The sequence below is a fragment of the Dromiciops gliroides genome, chromosome 4, assembly GCF_019393635.1.
Source record: "Dromiciops gliroides isolate mDroGli1 chromosome 4, mDroGli1.pri, whole genome shotgun sequence".
In the NCBI taxonomy this organism is placed as follows: Eukaryota; Metazoa; Chordata; class Mammalia; order Microbiotheria; family Microbiotheriidae; genus Dromiciops; species Dromiciops gliroides.
The window spans coordinates 227087725-227108684 of record NC_057864.1 but is presented as its reverse complement, the minus strand read 5'-3'; the positions used below and the strand labels follow the sequence as shown (position 1 = coordinate 227108684).

Here is a 20960-nt window from a genome sequence, read left to right as displayed (position 1 = left end):
TATTTCCTCCTGTAACTCATTTAATTATTCCTTAAAGAATTTGGATGCTATACTATTCATATGGTGTATATATGTTTAGTATTGATATTACTTTATTGTCTATGGTACCTTTTAGCAAGACAGTTTTCTTGCTTCTCTCTTTTATTTGGATATCTTTTTGCTTTTGCTTTGTCTGAGATCATGACTACTATCCCTGCTTTTTTTTTTTTTACTTTGCCTAAAGCATAAGAGATTCTTTTCCAAGCCTTTGATCAATATGTCTCTCTGCTTCAAGTGCATTTCTTTTAAACATATTGTAGGATTCTGATTTTTAATCCACTCTGCTGTCCATTTCTGTTTTATGGATGAGTTTGCCCCATTTGCTTTTACAGTTATGCTTACCAACTGCTTATTTACCTCCATCCTATTTTCACTTCTGACCATCGCCTCCCCCAAACCACCCTCCCTTCTCTCAGCTTTTGCCTTTTCTTGTCCCTATCCTTTCCTACTCCCCTGTAGGGTAAGACAGATTTCTATATGCAACGGGATGTATATGTTATTCCCTCTTCCAGCCAATTCTGATGAGAATAAGATTCAAGCATTGTCCACCATCATGCTTTTCCCTTTCACTGTAAAATCTCTTTTGTACCTCTTTTCTGTGATATTTACCCCATTCCAACTCTTTCTTGCCCTTCTCCCCAGCATATCACTCTTTCTAACCCTTTAATTTTATTTTACTTTTTTTGGCTATCATTCCATTACAGTCAACTCACACCTGTGCCCTCTATCTAGGTATACTTCTAATTGTCCTAATACTGATGAAGTTCTTAGGAGTTACAAGTATCATCTTCCCAAGTACACAATTTAACCTTATTGAATCTCTTATGATTTCTCTTTCCTGTTTACCTTTTATGCTTGTTTTGAGTCTTATTTTTTGTTTAGCTTTGATAAGGAATGTGTGACATTCTTCCATTTGGACGAAGTCTTTTTTTTCTCCAACAAAATCTTCAAGTTTTATTATGTGTTACCTACTATGCGAGGCTTTCTGAGGTACACATGAAACATGATCCTGAATTAAGGACTAAAGTAGAAAAGATAGAGTGAAACAATAAGAGATATTTTCAAAATATTATACAAGAATGGAGGTATTTCCATCTAGGGAGATCGGACAAAGCTTCATAAAAGGAGGTAACATTGGATCTGGGGCTTGAGGATGACTGGGCATTGGACAGGAAGACCTAAGTAGGGGTGGAAGTGGAAGGGCATCCCAGGAAAAGGGAACAGTGTGAACAAAGATTCTTAGGATCATAAATTGAATGATAAAGAGCAAAGAGGAGTAGGAGAGGTCAGAAAGGTAGAATTAGGAGAGTCAGTGTCAAAGAAATGAAGGACAAGTTTCAAAAATTGTAACTTTTACTTTGTTTCTCTTTAAGCTATATTTCACTTATTTCCATCCCTTTTCCCCCTTTAAAATCAGAGTACAAGGAATGCCAAGTGTAAGGGAGACTGCTGGTAGATAGTTTGTCCATCAAAGGGCAATGAGTTCAAAGGATGGCTGCTTTTTCTCTGAAAACAGCTCTCAGAAGAGCCCTTTGCTGCAGTCTCAGATTGCCTCCTGAACCTGGCAACCCTTGGGTAATGTTGAAAACCCCATGTCAAAATCACAACTTCTGGCAATACACCTGAGCTACAATGCAAAATTTTCTTTAGGAGAGAAAATAGTTAAGTGCTATTAAAATAGTATTATGTTCTTATGTCCAGAACTTATATGTTTTAATTCTTATATGAAGAAAGCTGGGAATCTAAAACCATATTAACATTTATTGGATTGTTTGCATAATAAACCCCTCTTCTTGTCTTATGCTTTATTAAATATTTTTATTTCATTTTGGCTTAGTTTGGGTTTTGTTGTTGTTTTGTTCTGTTCAAGGCTGGCTCTCCCCATCTTACCCAGAATGGAAGTATAATGACCACTCATGGGCCTGATCCCATTACTGATTATCATGGAAGCTTTAACTTGCTCATCTTTGACTAGTCTGATTTGCCTGTCCTTAGAGAGCCTAATGACCCCCTACTTCAGAGAATTCCCATATTAGTACCAAACTTAGGGAGGGCACCCAATTGGCTTAGCAAAATATATCTCAGAACTCAGATCTCAAGTGATCTACTAACCTCAGCTTTCCTAGTAGTTAGTAGATTATTGTACTTGGCATGTAGTAGGAATTTAATACATGTTTATTGACTGACCACACCCAGCTCATACTTTCCAAATGAGTTTTTAACAAAATGTATTGAGCAGCTACCGTATCTTGACATTGTGCTAAATGGAACAAAGGGGGTACAGAAAAGACATAATTTATAATCACAAAGAATTTATATAATGATGGAGACAAAGCACGTGCACAAGATGCAAGGCACAATATATGTTGCAGATGACATGGTAGGAATTACCAACATACCTAGATGAAGGTGTTCCTGAGGTATTTTTGAATTCTCACCTCAAAAGAAGAACACATTCAAAGTTAGTTACACAGCAATATGTGGTAACACTAGTTGGGATCTAGATGCCTAACACTTCTTACTTCCTTTATCCCATTAAATATCCTGAAGCTTTATTTAAGGAATATTTGTTGTTCAGTCATTTCAGTCATATTTTATTCTTTGTGACCCCATCTGGGGTTCTCTTGGCAAAGATACTAGAGTAGTTTGCTATTTTCTTCTCCAGTTCATTTTACAGATAAGGAAATCAAGTCAAAACAAGGTTAAATGCCTTGCTCAGAGTCACACAGCTAGTAAATATCTGAGGGCAGATTGAACTCAGGAAGATGAGTCTTCCTGACTCCAGGCTCAGCAGTCTATCCACTGCACCACCTAGCTGCCCTAAGGAATATATAGAAAGGTGTTTATGGAAGGGTTAGAGAAGATAATATTCAATGAAAGATAATTTTTATAATTAAGCCATTACCCTTCAGAGAAAGAAGCTCCACTTGACTTCTCTCAAAAGGTTGGAGGGACCTGGAACAGGAAGGAAGGTAGAAAGGCAGGAAGACAGACAGGCATTTGGTTTTTACTGAAACCCAGAGGTCCAGGTTTTCAAAACCTGCTTGGGTCACAAACCCAGGTCAGAGAAAAGAGCTAATTACGGGCAGATAAGCAAATGCTGAGTTATTCTCCTCTCCCATAATCCCAGCCAAACACTCCTGACTGCTTCTTTTAGCTCTTTGCTGACTTCACAGAAACAGGATTATAGGTTCAGAGCTTGCAGAATTTCAGAGATTATCTATTATATTCTCTATCATTTAACAGATAAGCAAAATGAGGACTAGAGAGGTTTAAGTGACTAGCCTAATATCACATGGATAGTAAATAAGCTGATTGGAATTCAAAACTAGGGAATCTGAATTCAAATTATGCCATTTAATGCTGCCTCTGTAATTAGTTTTCTTAAAAAAGAACATTTAAAATTCCTCTACTGGGAGCCAAAATTGCAATTTAAACCTATTTATACCAGTAGTTGTAAAAATACAACATTGTGATGGCTCTATTGTTTGCAACAACTAGTAGGATTATTTATTGTTCATTAACCAGAAGAATAAAGGCTACTAGCACTAGCATAATGCATTGCACACAATAAGTACATTATAAATGTATGTTTTACTGAATTGATATCAGAAGATCTAGGTTTGAAGTCTGATTCCAACAGTCATCTGTTTCAACCTCATTTCCTCATTTGTAAAATGGAATGAATAATACTTGTACTAGCTGCCTTACACGTGAGAAAATTAAGTTGATTATATATTATTTTTATTGATTCTATTCAGAATTAATTGATCTTGTCCTGTAGCTGTCTAAGTCATAGTTCTTTATCTCTGGACTTAATTCAGGAATTCAGCTGTCCTGTAACGAATTATGTCTAGAAATCTAATTCTCCTATGCCTAAAGGGCTATGGGACTGTGCATACCACTACTAGGTCTGTATCCCAAAGAGATCATAAAAAAGGGAAAAGGACCCACATGTATAAAAATATTTCTAGCCGCTCTCTTTGTGGTGACAAAGAATTGGAAATTGAGGGAATGCCCATCAACTGGGTAATGGCTGAATGAATTGTGGTATATGAATGTAATGGAATACTATTGTGCTGTAAGAAATGATAAGCAGGCAGATTTCAGAAAAACCTGGAAAGACTGCAGTGGACTTATGCTGAGTGAAGTGAGCATAACCAGGAGAACACTGTACACAGTCACAACAACATTATGTGATGATCAACTGTGATAGACTTAGCTCTTCTAAGCAATACAATGATCCAAGACAATTTCAAAGAACTCATGATGGAAAATGTCCTCCCCATCCAGAAAAAAGAACTGTGGATTCTGAATGCAGACTGAACCAAACTGTTTCTACTTTTTTGTTGTTTTCCCCCCTCTTTTTTGAGGTTTTTCCCTTTTGTTCTGATTCTTCTTTCATAACATGACTAATGTAGAAATGTGTTTCATGTGATTGTGTATATATAACCTATATCAGATTGTTTTCTGTCTTGGGGAGGGGGGAGGGAAAGGAGGGAGGAAGAAAAATTTGGAAAAATCTTATGAAAACAAATGTTGAAAACTATCTTCACATGTAACTGGAAAATAATACAATACCTTTATGATTTTTTAAAAAAGGAAATCTAGTTCTCTTGCTAATCACTGTTCTATTCTTGCCTCAAAGAAATCTGCTATCCTGAATGAATGTGGATGGACACCAGCAAGTCTGGTCTAGTATCTTTACACCACCAAGCTATCCTTCAAGGGTGTCTGCTTTCCTATCCAAAGAATTCTGGTCCACTATCTCTGACCTTGTAGGTGAACTCAAACAATGGAAATTTCTTAGTCACAGAAGGGAAAGAGAGGAATTGCTGCTAGTCTCTAGTTCCCAATTTCCAACCAATCATATTGTTTCCCATGCCTTAACTCTGTAACCTATTATATTGATTTTGCCAATCACGATGTAGAGCTCTTGTAACTAATTATAATTTGCTCCCCGATTAAGAAGTATTGTTCTTTGTTCTGTACTCCCCAAACTATAAAAAGGGAACTATCCTTCTCCTTGGGCTCTTTGGTTTAACTGAGGCAGCCACCGACGTACTTTACCATGTTTGGTACCTGCTAACAAACTATTATCTTGCTTGGAGAGAATGTGCCTCAGTCTACCTTTGTTGAATTTCACTCATGATACAGGGCTGTTGTGGACAGTGTTTTGTAAAACCTTAAATAAATAATCAGGGGGCAGCTAGGTGGCACAATGGATAAAATACTGGCCCTGGATTCAGGAGGACCTGAGTTCAAATCCAGCCTCAGACGCTTAACACTTACTAGCTGTGTGACCCTGGGCAAATCACTTAACCCTCACTGCCCTGCCCCCCAAAATAAAATAAAATAAAGAATCAGCTAGATAGGTAAGTTACTACTAAAGTTTCATGCAGAAAACAGTATGACAGAAACTAGGTATAGACCAACATCTCACACACTAAGTAAAATAAGGTCAAAATGGGCACATGATTTACACATAAAGGGTGATACCACAAGCAATTTAAGAGACCATGGAATAGTTTGCCTGTCAGATTTATGGAGAGAGGAAGAATTTAGGATCAAAGAAGATATAGAGAGCAATACAAAATATAAAATAGATATTTTTATTATATAAAATTAAAAAACTTTTGCGCAAACAAAATTTATGTAACCAAGATTAAAAGGAAAGCAGAAAACTGGGAAAGAATTTTTGAAACAAGTATCTCTGATAAAAGCCTCATTTCTCAAATATATTGAGAACTGAGTCAAATTCATAAAAATAGAAGTCATTTCCCCAATTGATAAATGGTCAAAGGATATGAACAGGCAGTTTTCAGACACAGAAATCAAAGCTGTCTATAGTCATATGAAAAAATGCTCTAGATCACTATTGATCAGAGAAATGCAAATTAAAACACCTCTCAGGTATTGCTTCACAACTATCAGAGTGGCAAATATAACAAAAAAGGAAGGTATTGGAGGTTGGATGGGATGTGGGAAAACTGGGATCCTGATCCATTGTTGGAGTTATGAACAGATATAATCATTCTGGACAGCAATTTGGAACTATGCCCGATGGGCTATAACACTGTGCATACCCTTTGATCCAGCAATACTATTGCTAGGTTTATATCCCAAAGACATTCCCAAAAAGAGAAAAAGCCCTATTTGTACAAAAATATTTGTAGCAGCTCTTTTGGTTGTGGCTAAGAATTGGAAATCAAAGGAATGTACATCAGTTGGGGAATGGCTAAACAAGTGTGGTATATGATGGTGATGGAATATTATTATGCTATAAGAAATGACAAGCAGGATGATTTTGGAAATGCCTGGAAAGACTTGTATGAATTGATGTATAGTGAAGTGAGCAGAACCAGAACGTTGTGCACAGTGACAGCAATATTGTTTGATGAAGAATTGTGAATGACTTAACTAATCTCAGCAATACAATGATACAAGACAATCCCAAAGGATTAGTGGTGAAGCATACTATCCACCTCCAAAGAAAGAACTGATATGGATTGAACCCAGAATGAAGCATGCTATTTTTTACTTTCTTTCATTTTTTTCTTTTATTCAAGTTTTCTTGTGCAGAATGACTAATGTGGTAGTATTTTACATAACTGCACATACATAACCTATATCTTATTACTTACTGCCTCAGGGAAGGGGGTGAGGAAGGAGGAAAGGAGAAATAGAATTTGGAACTCAAAACTTTAAATAAGGGGGCAGCTAGGTAGCACAGTGGATAAAGCACTGGACCTGGATTCAGGAGGACCTGAGTTCAAATCCAGACTCAGACACTTAACACTTACTAGCTGTGTGACCCTGGGCAAGTCACTTAACCCTCATTGCCCTGCAAAAACAAAAAACAAACAAAAAACTTTAAATAAAAATATTTATTATTAAAAAAACCAAAGCTTCACACATAAAAACCCAGTAAGTTCATTAAGGGCAGGTAATATATCTTTGATTTCTTTTGTTCAGTGTCTACTACATGACTTTTCACACAGCAGCTCTTACATACACACACACACACACACACACACACACACAAAATAAGAATTTACCTTTGGAATAAACAAAACAGCAGCTATAAGAAAGAGATAATTGTAAAGAAAAATAAGAAGGTCTCTTACTACTAATTGTTACAAAAAGATGTTATAGCATAAAGGATTTGTGATGAACATTAAATGGAAGGCTAGGACTCAGAGTATAAGGCTGTAACCATTTGTAATATTTGTATTAAACGATTGATTATCTGCTGATACATCATACTTTCTGTACTGGAGACTGTCCGAAGTGTGGCTGGCATAATCTCAGGAAGAAGAGTCGTTTATGGGAGTAGAAGAATTAATATTACCCTCTCTGTGACTCAAAAGGGGGTAGTGCTAAAAGCAGGGAGAAGAAAATTATGTTGTGAACTATTACAAACAGTATAACAGTGCTTATCAGTAATATCTGGTCCAATCAATGCTCCTTGAGTGTGAATGAAGTTTTCTGCCTTAAGAAAGAGTATAAGGAAACATGAGAAGACTTTTATGAACTGATGCAAAGTGAAGTGAGCAGAATCAGAACAATCTACACAGTAACAGAAATATTGTAAACATAATCAACTGTGAAAGTCTTAGTAACTGATGAATACAATGACCACAGGAATTCCAAAAACTCAAGATGAAAAATGCTAACCACCTCCAGATAAAGAACTGATGGACTCTAGTTGATGGAGCACTAGTTGAAGCATACTTTTCTTTCTTTTTCTTTATTTTTTTACCCACCCTCACCCCCTAATATAGCTAATATGTTCTGCATGACTTCACATGTATAAGGGGTATTGTATTTCTTGTCTGCTCAGTGGTTGGGGTAGGGGATGGAAGGAGGGAGAGAGAATTTGGGACTGGAAATAAAATAAAATTTAAGAAAAAGTATAAGGAAAAAACTGATTACAGAATATTAAGTATATGACCATAAATGAGGATATGGAACTTTATCTAACCATGAGGAAGCTATTAAAAAGTTTTCTTGCAAGAAGTGAAATGCTTACTGCTACAAAGTTTAGCAAATTAGCATTGAGTTTATATGGTAGATTCATATGAGAAGTTATTTCCGTAGCTTTTTTTTTTCTTTTTTGCAGGGCAATGGGGGTTAAGTGACTTGCCCAGGGTCACACAGCTAGTAAGTGTCAAGTGTCTGAGGCCGAATTTGAACTCAGGTACTCCTGAATCCAGGGCCGGTGCTTTATCCACTGTGCCACCTAGCCACCCCCTTTCTTTTCAATTTCAATTCTTATTTTGTATTTATTTTCTCTACCATGTAGAATTATATCTGGACTATAGGACATAAAAATAGTTAATAGGGAGTTGATACCTAAGACAAGCAGGAAGATAGTAAGAATATGCCCTTGATGTATTGTAGTCACCAAATCCAAGATGAACTATATCTCAAGATACTTAAAATAGTAGCAGATGTGACTGTTGTACCACTATTAGTGAACCAGGGAGAATGGAAGAGGGGTCACAAAACTAGAGATAGGGAAATATCATGATTTTCAAAAAAAGTAAAGAGAATGTAACTTATAGATGAGTGAGCCTGACTTCCCACTAAGTCATTACTATATTTCTAAATGAACATATAGAAAAGGAAGTAGTAATTATAAAGAACTATGTCGGGGGCAGCTAGGTGGCACAGTGGATAAAGCACCGGCCCTGGATTCAGGAGTACCTGAGTTCAAATCCGGCCTGAGACACTTGACACTTACTAGCCGTGTGACCCTGGGCAAGTCACTTAACCCCCATTGCCCTGCAAAATAAAGAAAGAAAGAAAGAAAGAACTATGTCTTCATTAAAACAAATCATGATTATATCATTAGAGGGGATAAAAGCTTTTGACAAAGTTCAGTACTCATTTATGCTAAAAACCCCACAAAGAATAGGCATAGGATTTTAAAAATGATTTTAAAAAGTATCCAAACCTAAATATGCTTTATATGCAATAGGAAACACTAAACACTTTCCCAATAAATACAGAAGTATTTCCCAATAAATACAGGATGGCATCTTTTCCTTCTCTTATTTGACATAGTTCTAGAAATGCTAATGATAGCAATAATACAAGAGAAAGAAATTAAAGAAATAAATATAGGTAAAGAAAAGATTAGACTATCCCTATTTTTTGATGACATGGGGAATCAGAAAAAGACAATGGATAGCTTCAGTAAAGGTGTAGGCTACAATATAAACCCACAGAAATCAATGACATTTCCATATTACAATAACAAACAAAATCCAGGAAGTAAAAACAGAAAGGCAAAGTCCCATTTAAAATAACTACAAATTGCACAAAATACCTAGAAGCCAATATACCAAAGCAATTCAATACCTTTATAGATACAATTATAAAATGCTACTCAATAGAGAACTTAAATAATTAGAAGGCTATTTGGTACTCATGGCTAGGCTATGTTAGTATAATACAAATGACAATGCTACAGTAGTAATTTGTAGACTTGGTGCCTATACTAAATCAGCCTACCAAAGGGATACTGTGTAGAGTTAGATAAAATAATAAAAAAAATTATTTAGAGGCACCAAAGATCTAGAACATCAAGGGAAATGAAGAGATACAATTGGTATAAGGGAAGAAAAGCACTTGAAAACATCAATCTACATTACAAAGCAAAATTTATTAAAAACATTTCTTACTGATTAAGAAATAATAAAACCAGATCACTGGAACAGACTACACACAGAAGAATCAGAAATAATCGAATTTAGTAACCCAAAGTTCATAAAACTTGAAAACATGAATTATGTATGAAAGAATTTCCCATTTTATAAGAATTACTGGAAAAACTTAAAGTAGTGGCATATTATACCATATACCACAAAAGGTAAAAATGCATACATGACTTGAATATTAAAGATCAGACTTTTCAAAAAATTAGGAGAAAATCATATATCTTTCTTAACTAAACAAAGTATAAAGGTGATTATAAAAGTTGGATAATTTCAAATTGCATAAATTTGAAACTTTTTCACAATCAAAAAAATATAACCAGTATAAGATGGGAAACAGTTAACTGGTAAAAAAATTTGGATCAATTATCTTGGGTATGGATATAATAGCCAAAATATAAAGAGAATTAACACAAATATAGATGGATATATATGACTTCCTAGTATATTGGAGGTCAAATGATATGAAAAAAAGAAAAATTGCAAACTATTAACAGTTATGTGAAAGAATGCCCTCAAATCTACCCTGAGGTAACTTTCCCAGGAAATTGACAAAGATGATAAAAAATAAGAATGGTCAATGTTTATGGGGAGGTGGAGAAGCCCAGAAATACTTTTTTTGTTTGTTTTTGGTGGAGCTGAGATTATAACTATTCTGGAAATCAGCTTGGAATTATGTGAAAAAAGTGACTTAATATGTCCATACCTTTTGAATCGGTGATTCTACTGTTAGTCATATATCCCAAGAAGGTCAAAGATAAGAAAGAAAGCCTCCAAATATACCAAAATACTTATAACAGCACCTTTTTGTGGTAGCAAATAACTGGTAACAAAGTAGCTGTGCATTGATTTGGGAATGGTTAAAGGAGTTTAGGTACATGAATTTAATAGAATGTTTCTATGCTATAACAAATTATGAATATTATGGATATTGAGAAGCATGGTAAGACTTATGGGAACTGATGAAAAGTGAAATGAAACCAGGAAAACATTCATAATGACAACAATATAAAATGGAAAGAAAACAAAACAACTGAAAAATTTAAAGTTGGTCCCAAAGAAGAGATAGAAGACACAGGAATGGGGATCACCCATATAACTAATACATATAATATCAGACTTTTTCAATGTCAGTTAGTTTGGCTAAACTTCTCTTCTTTTAAAATGTTCTTTATTATAAGGTATGGCTTTCTGGGAAGTAATGGTTGAAGGGACAGTAGGAAATGTATATTTACAATATAAAAACAAAGAATATCAACAACAATTTATTGTTAAAAACTGGAGTATGAAAGACTAAACTTATTTCCTTTTGGGGGAAGGGATCACAGAGTCACTAGTCTAGATCAGGGAAATACTGTAGAAGAGCAAAACATTTGATGCTCCTGATGTTCTTTTGGACAAGATGGAGAGATGAGAGCTAGATCAGGGGTTCTTAACTTTTTTTGAGTCATAGACCCTTTTGGCAATCTGGTGAAGCCTATGGACCCCTTCTCAAATAATGTTTTTAAATGCATTAATAAAATATATAGGATTACAAAAGAAACCAATTTTTCTAAAATAGTTATTAATTTTTTAAGTTCAAAGACCCTAGGTTGTTGTTATTTGTCTTTTATTCTTGAAGAGGACCATGACATTGGTAAGTGATATCATGACTTGCACTGAATTGGTCACCAACCTCACTCTCTCCTCCAGAGCCATCTGGGTTCAGTGGCAAGATATGTATCAGGACAACTGGAAATGGCCTCGGATGTTTAAGGCAATTGGGGTTAAGTGACTTGCCCAGGGTCACACAGCTAGTAAGTGTCTGAGATGATATTTGAATTCAGGTTCTTTGACTCCAGGTCCAGTACTCTATCCACTGTGCCACCTAGCTGCCCTTCAAAGACCCAAGGTTAAGAATTCATAGATAAAAGTCTCTGATGGTAAGCCCCAGGAATCTATGCTTGGTACTGTGTTGTTTGATATGTTTATCAGTGACTTGAAGAGGTTAGATGAAACGTGCAAGAGAAAGTGTGCTGGATTTGTAGTCAAAAGACTCCAGTTCTGCTCAAATACCAGTTTTGCTACTGACTACCCACGTGACTTGCAACCTTAACGTCTCCGAGTCTCAGGTTTGGGTTTTTTTTTTTTTTCACTTATAAAAAGAGAGGGTTTGACTAAATGATCTCTAATGTCTCTTCTAGATCTAATGAATGCATATCAGATCAAAAGATAAAGCAAGGATGGGAGGGCTTGCTAACACATTGCTGAAAGAGGTAGGATTCCACAAATTTTGACAGATTCTACACTTGGCCAGTTCTGATGAGATAAAGCACAGTTGGAGTAAATGTTAGTCTTACACACTTGGGTTCAAAAATCACTTTCACAAGTACAAGATGGGGAAGTCATTGCTAGTTTGTATAAACAAGATCTAGGAAATATGTTAGGTTTCAAGTTCAATGAGACAATTTAATAAAAAGCTAACATAACCTTAGACTACATTTAAAAAGGCACAGAGTCCAGAAAGCAGGTGATTCTACTGTACTCTGCCTTGGTTGAATCACATCTGATATACTGTGGTCAGTCATGGAAACCATATTTTAGGAAAGTAATTAATAAGCCAGAGTATTAAGGGGAGGGCAACCAGGATGGTGAAGAAATTTCATATGAGGGTCATATGAAGGAACTAGGGGTTTAACCTTGAAAAGATATCTCTCTAAGTATTTGAAAAGGTTTTCATGTAAAAGGGATAGTCTTGTTCTATTTGGTCAACAAGTATAGCCATGAATAGAAGTTACAAAGAGGGGAATTTTAGTCTTAATGAAAGGAAAAGCTTCTGGATAATTAGAGCTATCCAGAAGTGAACTCAGGAGGTAGTTGGTTCTCATCACTTGAAATCTTAGAGCAAAATCTGGATGGCCATTGGTCAGGTATTTTGCAGAAGAGATTCTTGTTTACGTATATGGCCTCTGAATTCATTTGAATTCTGATTCTATAATTACAGATACTTTGAAGTGGTATTTCAAAATACTTCAACTGTAGTGTTTTACTAAACTGGTAACACTGATAGAGGCTTTTGTCTACTGTGACTTCTTTGATGTTTAATAAGGTAGGAATTCTGATTAAAAGCTCTTCTACACTCATTACACTAAGGTTTTTCTCCTGCATGGATTCTCTGATGTTCAATAAAACTTGTGATCCCAGTAAAATTTTTCTCACATGCCACACATTTATATAGTTCTTGTCCTTCAAGATTTCTCCACTGTGTTTCCATCTCTTCCTTACCTTCACAGGTTTCCCTATGTTCAGGATCATGAAAAAATCTATTACCAATGTGGATTCTCTGATGTCTGAGAAGATGTGAACTCCGCCTGAAAGCTTTTCCACATTTACTACATTGATAAGGTTTCTCCCCAGTATGGATTCTGTGATGTTCAAGAAGGCTGCAGCTTTGACTAAAAGTTTTCCCACAGTCATCACATTCATAGGGTTTCTCTCCTGTGTGGATTCTCTGATGTTTAATAAGATCTGAGCTGTGACTGAAGGCTTTTCCACATTCTTCACACTCATAAGGTTTTTCTCCAGTGTGGATTCTCTGGTGTATAACAAGGGCTGAACTCCCAATGAAGGCTTTTCCACATGCATCACACTCGTAAGGTTTTTCACCGGTGTGGATTCTCCTATGCTTACTCAAACCTGAACTCTGAGCGAAACACTTCCCACATTCATCACATTTATATTGTCTTCTTCCTGTAGTGTTTCTCTGTTTTTTTTCTAACCTGCTTTCTTGTTCACCAGACTCTCCACCCTCTAGACCCTTGGGAACTTCTCCACTAAGCTGACAAGATGGGTGCAATTCCTCAGGAAGTTCTTGTTTTTGAATCGATTCTCTGATATCCATCCTTAGTTCACCATCTGAAACAATAAATACATCATCAAATGTATATGCAGCATGCCAAAGGCAATGTCCTATACCAGTAAGAGCCTGGGTCTGTAGAACATCTTTGCCACTTGATTTCCTAAGCCTCAAGTTCCTTTACATATAAGTTTAGGTTAATAATACTTATCCTATCTAATACTTATAGGATCCCTCCCAGAGTCTTGTAAGGAAGGTGTTTTGTAAATGCGAGTTGTAGTGCTAGAAAGCGAAATAAAAGTGAGCTACTATAATAATAAGAAAATTTGTGGGAGAGTGAAGAATAAAGATCTTTAATGTTTACTAAGAACACACAACCTGTGTCTTTCTGTATCATTCCATCTTGAGGCTAATAATGTAACTGAGAGACTAGGCAGAATACTAGATAAGAAGCTTAGGCATGACAGAACCTGGTCAACTACAAAAAAGGTTACATAATATACAAAGTAATAGGGAATGGAGATCCCAGGGCATATGCAAGGAGTAAATATAGAAAGCTAATAAGGACTGGTGAAAGCTAGCAGTTTCCTTTGCTAGGTCATCCATCTATGTCCTACCCCTATATGTAGATAGTGCTTTGACCTGTTCCCTCCTCATTAGCTTCCATAGGCTCAATTACCAACACTATGCAGATGACTTCCAAAATTTGTGCATCTAGCCCTAGTCTTTCTCATTAACTCCAGGCCCCCATGACCTATTGGATATCTCAACACAAATGTCCTATAGCTCTGTAAAGCTCTATAAAATAATTTTTAGGTAGTCTGATTGGTATGGCACTGAATAAGTAAATTAATTTAGGTAGAATTGTCATTTTTATTATATTAGCTTGGTCTATCCATGAACAACTGATATTTTCCAATTATTTAGATCTGATTTTATTTGTGTGAAAAGTGTTTTGTAATTGTGTTCTTAGAGTTCCTGGGTTTGTCTTGGCAGATAGACTCCCAAGTATTTTATATTGTCTACAGTTACTTTAAATGGAATTTCTTTTTCTATCTCTTGCTGCTGAGCTTTTTTGGTCAAGTATAGAAATGCTGATGATTTTTATGGATTTATTTTATATCCTGAAACTTTGCTAAAGCTGTTAATTGTTTCAAGTAGTTTTTAAGTTGATTCTCTAAGTATACCATCATATCATCTACAAAGAGTGATAGTACAAATGTCCTGTAAACATCCTAAACTCAAAGCAGAAATCATCTTTCCCTCACAGCCTTCCTAACTTCCCCTTTTCTGCTAATTGGTATCAACATCCTTCCAGGCACTCAAGTTCAAAACTTCAGAATAATCCTTAACTCTTTACCCTCCCTCAGGCTTCATATGCAACTAAACTGGCAACAAAATTGCTATGTCTTATAAATCCTACTTTTACAATATCTTTTGCATCTTTCTCTTTCACTCCATTCATACAGCCAGCTAGTTCAGGTATTCATTATCTCTAGCCTAAACCAGAGGTATCAAACACACAGTCTGCAAAACACTCCCCATTGCAGTCCACCAGATTAAAGTGTTATTGGGAAATATTTAACAAAATAAATAAAAATAGAATAGAATATAGATAATGTTAATATGTGGTTTTCTACATGGATATGCAACTCCAGGGAACCTTATGCATGATTTAGAGGACCTCATTTCTATTTGAATTTGACACTAGTGGCCTAGACCACTGAAATAACCTAACAGACCACTGTTCTCCCTGCCTCCAATCTCCCCTCTAATCCACTCTCCAAAAGGCTGCAAAATATCCCTATATAATAGTTCTGACCATGTCACATCCTCTGCTTAAGATGCTTAATTTGCCTCTAGGATAAAATATAAACTCTGTTTGTCTTTCACAATATTGCTCTAGCCTATATTACTCTCTTTCATGCACTTTATGTTCTAGCCCAACAACTTATGGTTCCCCATACATGGTGCTGCATCTCTTGTCTTGGTGCCTTTGGACAAGCTGTTTCCCACCCTTGTGATGTACTCTTTCCTTCACTTCATGTAATCCCTAGGCTCATTCAAAGTTCAGTTCAAGTGTCCTCCACCCCAGAAATTATTCTATTTGCCTTGATATCTGTTTTTCTCTATATATGTTATTTCCCTTCAATAGACTATAAACTTGAAGGCTGACTATTTTGTTTCTTTGTATCCCTAGCACCAAGCACAGTGCCAGACATACAATCGATGATTAATAAATGCTTATTGAATGAATGAAAGAAAAGATAAACAGGTAATTTTTTTCTGACATTGAAAAAAGAACAGCAAAAATGGGGATTCCGGCAACACATAAGGAAATTGTGCATTTCTAACTTTGTGAAGGGCAATATCTGACATAAGCAAAGAGCTGTCAGTTTCTACAAAAATGAAACTGGTAAAAAGCATTCTGGACTAGATGCAGGAGACCTGGATCCTAATTCTGGCTCTGTCACTAACTAGATGTATGATCATGATCAAGGCATTTAACCTTTATGCACCGAGATTAAATTATCTTTAAGGGTTTTTTTCTAGCTGTAAAATGCTATGCTTTGAAGTTATCATCTCAAAGCTATCTTTCTGTGGCAGTCTCTACAAGTGAGAGATTCGTAATTTTTCTCTTAAAAGGCCCCATAGCTTCTAACAATGATGAAAGTCAAGATACAAAGTCTAAATAAAGACTAGTTCGCCATCATTTCTTACCCAAGGAGACCATATCCCCATAATTGTCCTGACTATCACCTCTACAGAGGTTAATTTCAGATGACTCCAGGGGTCCCCACTCATCAGAGGTTAGAGACAAGGCTTTATCTTCCATCTTCAGCAACCCCTGGAAAAGAAGGAAATCCCCATTCAATTTCTACTATTCCATTGCTGAGATCTACTGAGAATGCTATGAAGGAAAAGGAGCTTAGAAATAAAGCTACAAGAATTTTGCCAAAGAGCAGAATAATCATCTTTATCTAGAAAACAAAATCAATAGTCTATAAAGGTAGAGAATGAGTAAGATGTGATCTCATCACAAACAGTAAATATCTAGAACAAGTATTTCCATCTACACAATGAAATAATACACTGCAGAGGATTGAGAAAACAAAGTACTGTCGTGATAAGAACTGTGGAGATCTTAAGTTGGACAAAGAAAACTAGATTTTAAAAGGAGGAACATGTCTAAATAAAGAATTTAACATAGAAAACACCATAGAATTAGTAACAGTCATGGGAAGATGGAAAAGATCAAATATGAGGATAAGGTGGAGATATAAACAAAAGGGAAAATAACCTGTTGTACAACCCAGAATTTAAAGGATAGATAAAAGATATTTGTTTAACTAAATATTATTAAGGCCAGTATTGTTGTTGTTGTTCAGTCATTTTTGATGGTGTCTGACTATGACCCCATTTGGAGTTTTCTTGGCAAAGATATTGGAGTGGTTTGCCATTCCCTTCTCCAGATCATTTTACAGATCAGGAAACTGAGGTAAAACAGGGTTAGGTGACTTGCCCAGGGTCACACAAGCTATTAAGTGTTTTAGGTCAGATTTGAACTCAAGAAGAGGAGTCTTTCTGACTCCAGGTCTGCTACTCTATCCACTGTACCACCTAATATCCTAGGGCTAATATAGCCATCAACTAAAAGAAAAAAAGAAAGTATGTAAGTAGACAGGACTATTTAATTTATAGTTTAAGAAAGATAATAATTAAGAAGTTTGGGCATCTTTAGTCTAAATCTGGATGGGTCTTGCATCAAGGCCAAAGAACTTAGGCTAAATTTCCTTGTAGGGAGTTTACTGAGCAAGTTCTAGAATAAAAGGAGAAGATAAGACCACAACTAGGTAGTAGCCATGGGGTCGATGTGATGGACATCTGGGGCTGTAGCTCACCTGAAGCCTCGGAGTGGGAAGCACAACTGCTGTTTCCAGGTCTTTATAGCTTTCTTTTGGGAAGCAGGCAGGAACTTGAAGAGCTATGAAAAAATAAAGGAGTCTTGATTGAGACCAGGTCTGCCATGTGGCTTCTGCTCATTGTGAAAATAGGAATCTTTAATCTATACATTAAATAGCTACATCCATATTGTATGTTCAAAATTGTAGAATACACCCCCTAAAGTGTGATTTCTATTTCTGTCATTCTTAAGGCCTAAAACAAATACATATGTTTCATTTACTTTATCTACATTATAGACCTAGTGTATATAGCACAGGTGCTTTCTAGAAGTGACCTTAAGGATGGTATGGAATCTGGGGAAGGAAATAGGAAAAAATTGGGAAAAAGAAGACATTTCCAGGTAGCTAATACATAATCACCACAGACATACAATAACAGACAATAATAATAAAAATTAGGGGACAGCTAGGTGGTGCAGTGGATAAAGTACCAGCCCTGGATTCAGCAGGACCTGAGTTCAAATCTGACCTCAGACATTTGACACTTACTAGCTGTGTGACCCTGGGCAATAAATTAATTAAATAAAATAAAAATAGCATGCAATAATCAAATCACACCATAAATGTGTTATCCTAGAATGTTCATTTTTCCAGGAGTCTCTTCAACTATGGAGCAGGAAGGAGTGTTTTTTACTACAGGGCACATGAAAAACATATTCACTGATTTCTACACTGAACATAAGAGGTTAGTTGTATTAACTTCTTGGTAGTTAAACTGTATACTTAGGACTAAAAGAAAATTCTGACATTGTATATAGTAGGTGTCTGAAAGACATTCAAAGTAATTGAAATAAGTTTAAAGAACTGTATTTGTAATTATTGTCTCTGTTACTCTATTAAGAACATCTCTTGATGAAAAGGGTACTTCTTTTCAGTTTTGGGGAGACCTCAGAGGACCCTAACACTCACCTCTCTCTTGGAGGGAGTGGAGTTCCTGAGATTCACACTTAAGTTTGGTCTCCACAGGCTGGAGCTGTATACTCCACTGGGATTCCTGGGCAGAGCTCTGAGGAGTCATCTTGTTCCAGAGCCCTTCCTTTCCCTGTATACTGGCTGGGACCTGGAGGCAAGCAATTAGGTACATTTTTGCTTCTGAGAGAATCACTGTAAGACCTAGAAATAACACCTCAGAAAAAACAGAGACAGCCTCAGGGACACAATTCATTGTAAGCTTAATACAAACATATCTCCCAGAGGGTTAATATAACTAGATTGATATAAACCAGTAGAGTAACTTTTATTAACAAATTGCCTTTCCTTTTTACCTGCTGTCCTGATTCATCAAACTCTTTTTCCAAATCTTCCAACAGGCTCACTGCCTCTTCTCCAGTCTCTGGATGATGGTTCAGAACCCAGGACTGGAGCTCTTCAGGTAGGATACTCAGGAATTGTTCCAGCACCAGCATTTCCAGGATCTGTTCTTTTGTACAACTTTCTGGCCTCAGCCATTGGCAGCAAAGCTCCCTTAGCTGACTCAGAGCCTCCCGGGGCCCAGGGGTATCTTGGTAGCAAAAATTCCTGAAACGATGCCTAGATATCTCCCAGTTGGAGGAACTGCTTCTGTGTAGACTAGATTTCTGTACATAGCTGCGACCCTCCTCTTCTTCCATCTTCACTGCCAGAAGCCCTAACTGTTCTTTAGGAACCTGGTAGTCCAAGGTTGTAGCATCCCTGGTTCCTGTATCCATTCTGAGTTGGAATAGTTCATGAGGGGGCTCACTCCAGCTGGGGTGTTTGCTTTTTCAGGGAATTCCTAAAGAATGAGAAATCATTATAGAGTCATGAAAAAGTATGCTAAAAGCTACTTTTATATACATGTTAATGGAGGGACAGTCAGCAATAAGGAATCACTGAAAGTTGCATTAGAGTTGAGAAAGATAACAGGGAATAATGACACAGACAAGGAGGAATAACACTGAATTAGTGAGTGAATGAATGATGGCGCTTCTGTTATAATTATGGTGATAAGAACAAGATATAGTGAAGCTGGATTCTGACAAAGAAGATCAGGCTAGAAAAAATAGATGCTGTTGTAATATATTAGTTATGCCTCTAATATCTGGTGTGAATCTAAGAAGAGTTGTTTTTAACAGATGATAGTGTCTGGGATAAGAATAGAGGAGAAAATCAACATACATGAATTATGAACCAGAAAGCATGAGTAGCATTGCTTTACATGCTCCAGGCCAAGGATAAGTCAAAAGAAGAGTTTTTGAAAAGAGCTGTCCCCAGCCTCGATAAAAGATGGGCTTTGAAATGTATACAACTAAACTGGACACTGCTTTAGGGCAGTTCTTGTGTTTTACATATACCTAAAATCAATTATGAGTTGTAATTTAAGTCATTTGCCCTGCTACCTAATGAACAAGGACAAGCCAGTGAGTACTTTTTATGAAGAGTGGTTTGGAGTGGTTTGGCAAAAGGCTTTATGTCTCATTAACCAGTTTCCATTGTAACGTAACCCCAAGAAAACGAAGAAAAGAAGAAACATTTGGCCATAGCAAGCAAGGAGCTAAAGGGAACGTTAAGGAGAGAACAGTCCTGGTTTTTCCGGCTGCAAGGCCCCGGGGGCCGGGGTGGCTCCTCACGGCACAAAGGGTGCACCTGCTTCGGGACGCAGTCCCCTGTAAAGCCCCAGCGCTTCCTTCGGCGACTCCACTGACGCACGAATATGGGTGCTTTCCCCCCGGGACCAGAGCCGGACCCAGTGCTAGGAGGCGCCCCGGGGACAGGGAGCCGGAGCCAGTCGGGGGGGGGGGAGGGGGAGACGGGAGCGACCCCTCCCACCGGGCGCCTCCGGGTGACGACAAAAGTCCTTCCTCCCCTGCCTAGATCCGAAGCTTTTCTTTCCTTCTTCCAACCGCGGTCGGTCCCTCGGTGGGTCTCTAGGCAGAGCCTAGGGCTGGCCTAGCCCCGCCATCCCCCGAGTGCATCTCCCTTCCCTCCCCGCTCACCTGGCGAGCCCGAGTCTGGCTGTTGCCGCGTGAGGGATGCAGGAGGGAACACCGGCTCCAAGCGTTCGGCAGCCGAGACCGAAGAAGGCCGCACGCGGAACTCCCGTAGCGGGCTCTGCGGAGCCGAAGCGAGGCAACCACAGGCACTTCCGGGCCACGCTAGCACCCCAGTCTCGGTGATTTTCTCTCATTCTTGACCTCAAAATTAACCCGTGAGGGCTTGCTTCCAGACAGTGCCTTCGCGGCACTCTGCAACAACCTGGAAAACGTCCCTGATTCGGGAGCCTGTTGGAGCTGCGTCCCCTTTCCTAGTGAAAGTCGATTGTTAAATTTTCAATGTGGAACTGACACCTCGGACATCGACCAGCACAAAGTCAGGACTTTACTTTCTTGTTTTGTCTATTGTCAAGACAAGAAAATTATATTAATAATGCGGACTGAACTT

At 37.4% G+C, this 20960-nt stretch overlaps 1 protein-coding gene across 1 annotated transcript in view; it reads right to left on the bottom strand.

The window, feature by feature from the left end:
- The window catches only part of LOC122754875, a 65016-nt gene extending 44311 nt beyond the window's left edge, over positions 1 to 20705 (bottom strand). Inside the window, 7 exon segments of the mRNA XM_044003314.1 lie at positions 3123 to 3207; positions 12791 to 13655; positions 16318 to 16444; positions 17499 to 17581; positions 18471 to 18621; positions 18827 to 19314; positions 20516 to 20705. Of these exon segments, the coding sequence (XP_043859249.1) occupies positions 3123 to 3207; positions 12791 to 13655; positions 16318 to 16444; positions 17499 to 17581; positions 18471 to 18621; positions 18827 to 19249 (1734 nt within the window). The 5' untranslated portion in view covers positions 19250 to 19314; positions 20516 to 20705.
- Positions 20706 to 20960: the final 255 nt, after the last annotated feature.